Raw genomic sequence first — 10,777 nt, forward strand, 5'->3', positions numbered from 1 at the left:
TAATACATAAGTGTCTGGGAAGCCCAGAAACTGTAATGTACACTGTGAAACACTTTTAAAAGCTTGAACCGGTAACAGGTTTCCTTACGTCAAGACTTAACAACCAGTAAACAGGGCTTGACATTTACCTTTTTCCCAAGGAGCACGGGTGCTCTTAAGTTGAAAAATTTAGGAGCACATTAAAAAAAAATTAGGGGTGCAATGCAACTTTTTCAAATTTTGTGTTTTAGCTTAATAAGGGGATATTTAGAGACATTTACAAACACAATTATTTAATTTATCAGAATACAGAAAGTACACAAGGTTTTTAAATTATTTTGCTTCAGACTATTTAATAGGCTATTTATGTAATTATTTATAGTCCAATTAAATTTTATGTACATTAGGTATGTGACCGTATCAAATTTTCACAATATTTGTTGAAGCTTTTATCACGGTATATGCTTTTTGTCCTTGGAGTGTTACAAGCTCTTGGGGCATAAAGAAGATCTGTAAAGTTGCAAAGATTAAAGTCTCAAATCCAAGGAGATATTCTTCATAAAAGTTAGGAGTCAACCACTCCTAAAATGGCTCATTCTAACACACCCCTAATTGTCCACGTCAGGTTGTGGGAGGATTTGCATAACACCGCCCAAATATTCACGCAAAGAAAGGGGGCATAACTTTGATTCTCACTACAGTATTGTTGCTGCCGCTGCCGTTGTAGAGATGCTGTGTGTTTCATTGTGAAAGCAAAACTCCTTTGTTTGGCCTTCCAAAAGAGAACGATATCTGCTTCGTCATGCATAGAGATGATCCATGCTGGTCGTTGAAGAAATACATCAGCTTCGTGCTGTGGAACGCCGGATCGGCTTTCACCATGGACATCATGTCACATGTGATTGCCCGCCGCGTCATTCTCAAGCCCACCGGCTGCTACTCACTTAGCCCGCCGTCCGTTCCGCAGTTCTAATTTTGCAAGACAGTCTGGTGCTTCTGACTCACAGCATGTAAGTACGTTTTTTATATTTAAAGAATTTGCCACTGATGATTCAAACGCGAGTTTTGAGCAGTGTAGAGTAGCTCTTGTTGTTTGTCGTTTCTCCAGACATGGTTTTATGTTTACACAGCGCGATATGCAACACGTAAAAAAGACAGTATAAGTCATTATGATCAGTAATTATGTCACCGGGACACGGAATCACATTTTCGTCACACGCTTGAGGTATTCGGCCAATCACAACACACTGGGTTAAGGGGCATTTCCATTACACGCTTGAGGCATTCAGCCAAACACAACGCACTGGATAGCTGGCCAATCAGCGTAGGGCATAGAGCAACTTTGATAGAGCTTTGTAAAAGTCAACACCTTTCAAAAATGCAGGGCATAGAGCAACTTTGATAGCTAAACATGTTGGTGGTGATACCTCTCTTGCATCATGACAAAGCACTTTAATTTAATAGATTGTTAAGATCGCGAACACGATTTAAACAACGATTTAAACACCAACGTGATTCTATTCCTAAATTACAATGATTCATCTGTTTAATTCCTCAACCTTTGACATGTGCAATTACAATGTTGTTATCACTTGTTGGTTCATCCATGCAGCGTACAATCACATCAGTGTGATTTGAACATTTAAATTTGCAATTGAGCTGCCATTGACCTAAAGAGAGCAGTTGTCAGCTGTCATGAATAAAACAGTTTCAGTCTTTTCAGCCATAAAAATTCTAATCACAAACATCCTAATCACAGAAGTACTGGGATAAAAGTTTATAGTTCAGATATAAACTGTGTGCACGATGTGTATGGTAGCGATTAAAATAGAGTAAATCACCTTTTGAAAATAATTTGACACTGCAAATTTATCATTATATTGTTACGCCAGTAGGTGGAGAAAAGGGGCTGGTAAAATGTATTTGCCTTTGAATCATACAAGAGATTTGTTAAAGAACGCTGATTCATCCAGTAATGAAACAAGTACATCCTGAGGAAGTCATTTAATCATTAATTCATAAATTACATGTGATTTTGTTTAGTTGTCTAATGTTTTCCACTTCCATTTGGGGGAAAAAAACAAACAAAAAAAAAAACTAAATTTATCCGGAATCATGCAGTTCTATTTTGCACACAACCAGCTCTAAAGAGTCTGTTTTTATGTAACCTGTTGATTTTTGTTCATGGTATTCAGCTCCAATAAATGGTTTGCAAAAAAGAGATAAAGGATAAATGATTGATATCATTATTTAATCACATTGGAATCGAACCTGGGAATCTAAATTAATATGAACCGATAAGCAGAATCGGAATCAGTAAAATTCAAATGATACCCAACCCTAATCCTTCCACCTTCTCATCTGTGCTATTTAAATTAAATCGTTGCCTTTTTAAAGTTCAATAATCATGAGGCTGTATCGCTGTTTTTCCATAAATAAATGCATACATTTGTTATAGGTTACCGTATAAGTTAGGATGCTTAATAAATTTTATAGGGGTGTAAGAAAATATCGATACACGTGAGTATTGCGATATTTTGTTTGACGATACTGTATCGATTCTCAAAAATGGAATATCGATATTTAAAAAAATAAATAAATAAATCATACAAGATTCATGGCAGTCTTTATCTCTGAACAAATCCTGAGTGACAGGAAATACTACCATTAGGGCACGTTACTAAAGTTAGCGTTAATATCGCTGCTAGAAATGGAGGATGAAAGAATTGTCCCAGTTCCTGTTTCGTTGCACAAAGCTGAAGTGTGCCATCATTTGGGCTTTTGTACTAACGTCCACCATGGGACCGTGGTGCAGGCGTTGCCTAGATTCCACCGCTTGCGGCGTCCCATGTGAAGAGGGGCTCATGCGGGAGGTAGGGCCACCACGCGGCTGCAGCTTTCTCTCATTTTGAAGACGTTTTGTGCAGTTGGGGCGGTGCTCGTGTCGTGGTTTTGGCGATTCCACGCGGAACATAAATACAAACTGAAAAACCTGTGAAATCCAAGTGGAAAGGTTCAACATCTGTATCGACTGTTCCTAAAATAAGAAATATCTCAATATATCGCCTTGCTGACAGTATTGCAACATATCGTATCTGAACCCCTGTATAGTGATACGTATCATATTGCCAGATTCTTGGCAATACACAGCCCTAAGATTTTATTCGCACCCATGCTCCTTAATACATTTTCCAGGTCGCACATCTATTTTTAGTCGCAAATGCGAGTAAAATGCTTGCACTGTTGAGCCCTAAGTAAAAGAGCTGTTGAGAGGCAAACAGAACAGGTTTTCTTCAACAGAGACAAATTATTCAAGCACTTTTGGAAAGACACTGAGACTCAATGTCTGTAAAGATCCTGATGGATGAAAGGCCAGATGTTTTTTTAACCGCGAGAAGCAAAGACCAGTTGTAAATGAATGAACTCCTAACATTTGAGTCACAAACACTGCATAATTGGCCCCAAGGGGAAGGCCTTCTGAACAGGGCTCAAAGGCCACTGTTGCACTGGGACAGAGCCACAGAGTAAACTAGTCATTACCAAGAATGTGAAGAAGCCAGGAACAATATGGAAAATTACCATCGCTGAATTGATGCATCATATATCAAGTGTTACACATCAACCCTCACGGTGAAATGCAGAAAGGAGAGTACAGTAACACAACAAATATTCAAAAGTGTACAGCAGAATATTCATTGTGATGCATCATGAAAACATTATGCAAGAACGTAAGTCAAAAAAAGCAAATCAAATAATTTTTTTGTATTTTTCGGTCATTTAAATATTCTCACTTGCTTTAAATTAATCATTGCAAGTTTTGTGAGAATAATAACAGAAAATCACATATAACAGCAGCTTTCAGCAAATGCCATTTCTTATTTTCAAATGACTCATTTGGACATTCTTTTGGATGGATTTTGTCTACATTGCAATGTTTCATGATGTTATTAATAGATTTCCAGTTCAACTACATTTCTATTTCAACTATAGCCAAAGGAACACAAAGTTCAAATTCCAACAATATGGGTAACTTAAAGTCAGATCTCTTTTTATACTGTATGTTAGTGTTAAAAGATTAAGACCCATACGTTAAAAAAAAAAAAAAAAAAAAAAACATTTGAATAAACGACACAATCATGCCTTTGTATTCACTTTAGTCTTACACACGACTCGTCTACAGCAGGTTAAAGAGACTGAATATACTACTGAAGTGCCTTTCACAAAGGACCTTTGAGAACTAGCACTCAAAAAATCAGCCAAGACTCACCTCACTTAGCCTTAACTGGCCAGATCTTTGAATGAATGTAAGAAAGAAAGACAGAGCAAAAAACAGAGAGTGTCTTCAAAAGATCAGTCAAAAGTGTGCTTGAGAAAAAGAAGTAAAACCTGTTCATTTATGTCAATACTGATTGCCATCAAGTAGATACGAGGAAGTAAATGATTGCTTTTTAATCTGATTTCATGCAAAACATCAGGGAGTACAATATTTATTCTCCAGCATTATACGCTGATAATTCTGACTCATGATCAGGGAGTTAATTACAGTGTGGGTGTAAAAGAGCATGAGAATGTTTATCAAAAACAGCAGGGTGTGTGAAGGAGAGGTTAACCGCACCATGCTGATGTCGGCTGTGGTGTGCTGACCACGCTTATGCATGTAGTTTGGAGAGACAGAGGAAATATTATCCTCTTATTGATAATATATGAGGGCCACCGAAAGGCAAGGTGAGCTTTTGTAGAACAACACACACCTCTGATCAGCTGACAACTCAACTGCGGTCAAATAGTCCATGTATAATTATTGTATAAATAATATATAATATATATATATATATATATATATATATATATATTATATATATATATATATATATATATATACCATATATATATATATATATATATATACCTAGATACACACACACACACATGCACAGTATATATATATATATATATATAATATATATATAAGTAGAACAACTGACTTTGACTTTTTTTCCCTCACAATTCTGGGTTTAGATCTTGCAATTCTGAGATATAAACTTGCAATATACAGTATAAACTTACAGAAAAAGAGTCTGAACTGTGAGATGTTACGTTCCAATTGAGAAAAATAAAAAAACAATTGTGAGAATCAAACTCAGAAATTTGAGAAAAGGTCAGAATTGTGCAATTATGACTTTTTTTTTCTTAAAACTGTGGGTTCGTATGTCACAATTCTGTGTATAAAGCCAAAATAACATGATTTTCTTTTTTTTTAAATATAATATTTTTTTTACAATATTCTATGGTGGAAATGGTATTCCATACATTTATGATATTTTGGCTTTTAAAAAACGAGATCCTTAGCCCACCTAAAACCAGCATTTAGCCTATATTGGAACAAGCAATCACATCTCAACGCTGTCACAGTACACTGATATGATTTCCAGCAGCAGCATTGTATCTCAGATAATGGCTGAAGGTTATAATGACCCTGTCTGAAGAGATCCTTGTGGACTACTGCTATTTCAGGAGACAAGATAAGTCATAGAGAAGAATGTCTGGTATTCAGTCTAAACGGAGATTGTCTATAGCCATTGCATCTGCATCGAGAAGGATCAGTAATCACTGAACAGGTCTTTGATGAATTTATGGATTGATCACAGCTCAGAGGTCACTCAAAGCTATGAGAGAAAAAATGGTTCTACAATGGAATTTCAGCGGCATTATTAAACCTGTCGCATACAAAGCAAAGCTTTGAGATCCATCCTGTGCACAAACCAGCAAAAATAAGCATCTTAAATCAATATAATGCAAGTTTATGATCATTAGGTAAGAAGTAGCACTGAGGTCCTTAAGAATTCACTTTCAAAAGATTTGTGCTAAAATACAGTTTAACAAAAAAAAAAAATTATATGTAAAAATGTTAAATATATATTAATAATTTATATGAAACAATGTTCAACAGTTTTAATGAGTATAAAACAGAGTATCAGTTTTTAAAAACAAATTTTAGACCTTTTTAAGACATGCACAAATAAAATACAGTCCATACAGAACAAACCTATACAATATCAAAATAAATCATGCATCTCAGAATATTTTGCTATTTTGCATTCAATATATGTATTGCAAATTGGTTTATTTAATAATATAAAAACACACAAAAAATAAAATTATATACACATTATATTTCCAAAACAATAATAAAAACACTTAAATAAATTTTACTTTACTTCGAAAGGTGCCATGCTCATATTTATTTAATTAAATCACTGTCTTTTGTATAATAAGGCTGTGATTAATAATTAAAATGTGATTTGTTTAATAATTACATTAGGTTATATTGTGATGATTCCTGTTTTTCTGTCCCCAAATTTAAGACCTCTTGAAATGATAATTAGCTCTTTTGTTATACCACTGAAGATTTTTAAGACTTTTTATAACCTTGAATTTGCCTTGAATAAATTTTTAAAATATTTTAAGATTTTAAAGACCTATGGGAACCCTGTAAAAACACAGATAGGACTTACAGAAAACACTTAGGCTAGTCATGGTGAGGCAATAGCTACTGACCGAAGAGTGAGTTTCTACAAGTTAAAAGGTTGGGGGCCATTCACACTCAAAGAGCACACGCATAAGGCCACCTCACAAACAGATCACAAAATCAGGCTTGTGCTGTGTGTAAACTATTGTGCAGCAATTGTCCCATTGTAAAAACAAATGCATGATCACTGCATGATCAAACATTTAGGTGAGAATATTTTTATTTATTTATTTTTTTTTTACTTTTTTTTTTTTTTTTTTATATATATATAAAGGTGACCCCCACAAGAGTCACCTAAGAGAGGAAATTCCCTCATTTTCAAAAATGGAAAAATAAAAAAAATACTGATTGTCTGTAAAAATCCTGACTGGAGCAGCACTATTAATAATTCTACATGATAAAAAGGAGGCTTCAAAAAGATCGGTATCGGTAGAGATACTGCTTCCTGAGATCGATGATCGGCTCCAAAAATCTGGATCAAAGCACCCTTACCAGAGGTTTTTAAACACACATTCCATCTGAATGTCTCTAGATTAGGAATGCAGCCTATGCAGGCTAACCTGCACACTAGTGGAAAAGAGAGCAAATCTTTCCACTTGACAGGCATTTTCACTCTGCTGACATGGCAGGTTTTATAGCATGACTACCACAAGAGAGAGGTAGACAACTAGACACCTGTTGTAAAGCGGACACTCTAGGAATACACACAACTACAGAGAAAACAATCAATGGAAAGAGACTATGATCTCTAAGAAAAGCACTAGAAAGCCTTTCAAAGTTCAACAGAGGAAGTGTGTACTATGCCTTTAAGGAAGATGTACAATAATACTCTTTGCTCCAAAACAACTCGATCCAGCCAAATATGAGAAAAGCAGTTTAAGCAACAGTGTGCTGGCTTGGATTAGCATACAATTACACACATGCCTGCTGGCTGCTTAACAGTGACACTGTTTATTTTTTTGTTTTTTGACATTTAGTTATGTTTGGGCCGCAAGCACCACTAATTTCTAGTAAAATATGTAGTAAAAGTGTAGTATATAAAATATATCCTCATAGTTCAAGCAGAAATCACAAAATAAGATACGGACAATATTGGGCCCCACTGACTTTCACTTAAGAAACAAAAACAGACATTTTTCAAAATATCTTATTTGGGTTCCACAGAAAGTCATACAGGTTTAGAATGACATAAGGGGGAGTATTTCAGAATTTAATTTTTTGGGCAAACTACATTTTCAAGGTTAGAAAACTCTAATCAAGCCAACACTTATGGACATAAATAATACCTCAAATCATGTGACTTATTGAGGAGATTGTTTTCGAGTAAAAAGTCAAATTGCTTAAGACACACAATGCAACCAAAATTTGTTGTGATGCAGAAAGGCAAGTTAGTACTTGTACTACTGAACAAACCCTCTTGAAGGTTATAAGGAATTTGAGAGCTGTGGCTGTTAAAGTAGATTTGCTGACAGCAGACAACTTGAATACTGTTGCTGGCAAGACGTACAATCCTTTTGCAGTCTGGCAGCCTCTGGCAGCATTCAAAGCAAATATTAACATTTCTGTAATGGTCACTAACTCACACATTCACATAGTTAATAAACTTTTTTTGAATCCATAAACAATGTTAAAAATCAGGTTTACCTGCTGCTCATCTACTTCACAGAAGTTCTTTTTCAGCCCTAAACAGCTGGTGCAATTGACACATACAGTCCAGGACGTTTCAAATGCCCAAGGCTTCAGTGATCAAAGCCTCTTTATACAGGAGACAATGAGCTTAACAGAGGCACTGCAAATTAAATCATCAGACCTGTCATTAAAGAAAATGATGTAATGCCAGAGATCACTTCCTTTCAGCTCAAGGGAGCATCCTTGGAAATAATTACCACCAACAAACAGGCATCAACAGCCAGCATTAATTAAACCCTTGCCTAACCACTAAGCTGGAAAAACGGATAATAAGTAATTCTGCTGCCTTCCACACTACGTCAAACCTGACAAACCTCCAGGGATTTTGTGAGAATGTTTGGTCACTGTAGATGCATCAGAGGAGTAATCAACAAGGGGATTACTATAATCAGGGTTATCTTTATTTTTAAATCATAAAACAGACAAAAGTACACGTTCCCTCTTACATTTCAATTTAAATCAAGAGCTTTTAGTCACAAAAGGTAATTATATGATCATATTATTATTATCATGGTTGCCATACATACATACATGATTTCCATAATTATTCCAGTTGTTCAACCTGTTGAACTTTTTAAATATCATTTTAAAGAGTCTCATAAAAAAAAAAACATTTATATTCACTGTAAAATAAAAAAATCAGTATATTCTCTACAAAAATGTCAAAATTAATTTTTACAATAGCATTTTCTGTGCCCTCAGAAAACATGCATTTTTTATTATCAATATCATCATTATTAATACTAATAATACTATACTTCATAGCAAAGCTTTAGTAATTCTTCAAAATAATTTAGAGATAAATAACTATTGATAGATAAATAACCATTGACCTAGATGTATCAGTCAGGAGATTTAACTGGTCAACAAAAATTAAATTTCACATTTGTGAAAAGTTGCAAATTTTAAAATGATTTCATCAATTTAAGCTCACTTTTTTTTGTGAATATTAAGTATTACATTAAATGTTCATTAATTTTACATTTTAATTTTTAAATTTACGTCTTATTTGCCACAATTAAACTGCTTTATTTCTACTTTATATAGTCATCTTTCACCTCTATATCTATCCGTTTAGCAATAGCACCTGAAAAACCTACATAATACCATTAACAAAAATAGCATTACACTGTATAACGCTTAACAAGTTAAAGTAACGTTACAGAATGAAAGTTACAATTACATCATCATCATCATCATCATCGTCATTGTCATTAATATATCACACCATCGAAAAATCAAGCTCTAAACATTAAAAATCCACAAATAGCCAATCAAAACACTTCACATCTACTATATATAACGTTACAGCATGTCAGAAGGACAGAAATTACACCTCAACAGAATTTGGTAACTGGTTAAGGCTAGCGAACTTTCTAAAAAAAAAAATATCCCATTACATCAAACAGACACGATTCACCTGTTTAAGACAACAAATCAAGTTCACAACAATGTATGATTGCCTGCTCTTATATAATAATGATCATTTTAATACACGAGTAACAAAACAAGTGGACTTGACTTTGGCTGGTAGATTTGCGGTTGGTCAGCAAACTGCAACGTAGGACCTAAAATGTTAAGAGTAAGCGGTACTGATGCATGTCTGTATACTCATACAGCTGCGGGTCATAATAAACATCAAATCATCCCTGCTAACAACAGGCCAGCTATAATCATCTGTCTGGTCACAGCGGCAAACACGCTCACATTCCCTACAACCCGTAATCACGCCACTGATGTGTTGCCTGTAACACGATTTAACCTTCCATGGATCTGATGAGTCTCAGTTAAAGCAGCAAACCTCACTGACGTGGTTAATGGTTAGCTGGCTAGCCAAGAAAATTTAAATAGATGCCGCTCACCAAATTTGAGAGCTCTTGATCTGTCGGCGCGTGACAGGCCCGTTATCTGACAGTCCCGAATGAACGGAGGGACATAGGGGTAACCCGTTTAAAAACGAGACACCGGATGGCTTTCTGTTTTTTTAGTCTTGACCCATTCACAAGACTGCAGCGTGGAACTAACACACAGGGCGGGGGGAGATGGCGTCATTAGTGAGCGCCGCCCCGCGAAATTACGAATTCTACTTAATATTCAGCAGCCAAAACGGTCGCCATTGGAAGGCTTATTAAATATTCATTAGCAAGCATCTCCCATTGGAGTAATTTCGAAACAACCTAATTAATATTCATAAAGCGCTATTGCTTTGCGCTAGTACAATTCATACAAAGGTCAAGAGAGTTTGGATTATATTTTAATACTTTGAATCGAGGTCTACGTGAGCAGTCCAACGCTCCATTTCTATGGCTTACAGAAGACTTTAGCTGAAAAATGACTGTTATTGTACTCGTTTCATTATTGACAAACTATTTTCCTGTTTGACACTGTAAAGCTGCTTTGACACAATCAGTATTTTATTAATGCTATACAAATAAAATAAAATAAAAAAGACGACGACACTTACGTCATTCAGTGTAAGTTAATCTAACAAATAATATTGTGAGGTATATTCAGAACCACATTCATTAGATGACATTAAGACAGTGCAGCCCCTAAAAAACAAATAATTGTAATTTGAAA

The 10,777-nt window shown here is 35.1% G+C and overlaps 1 protein-coding gene across 3 annotated transcripts in view; it reads right to left on the minus strand.

Annotated features, from left to right (window-relative positions):
• LOC109075994 (metal cation symporter ZIP14-like) overlaps positions 1-10,237 on the minus strand; it is a 32,603-nt gene extending 22,366 nt beyond the window's left edge. Inside the window, exon 1 of one of the 3 annotated variants that reach the window (XM_042753587.1) lies at positions 10,060-10,237. Coding sequence is in view for 2 of the 3 variants with exons in the window: in XM_042753577.1 (XP_042609511.1) it covers positions 8,153-8,163 (11 nt within the window). In the remaining variant the exon portion in view is untranslated. Of the gene's footprint in view, positions 1-8,152; positions 8,440-10,059 lie in introns of those variants that run through there. The other 2 variants (XM_042753577.1, XM_042753569.1) reach the window with 2 other exon arrangements.
• Between the last annotated feature and the right edge of the window lie 540 nt (positions 10,238-10,777).

This window comes from Cyprinus carpio, chromosome A5, assembly GCF_018340385.1.
Source record: "Cyprinus carpio isolate SPL01 chromosome A5, ASM1834038v1, whole genome shotgun sequence".
NCBI lineage: Eukaryota > Metazoa > Chordata > Actinopteri > Cypriniformes > Cyprinidae > Cyprinus > Cyprinus carpio.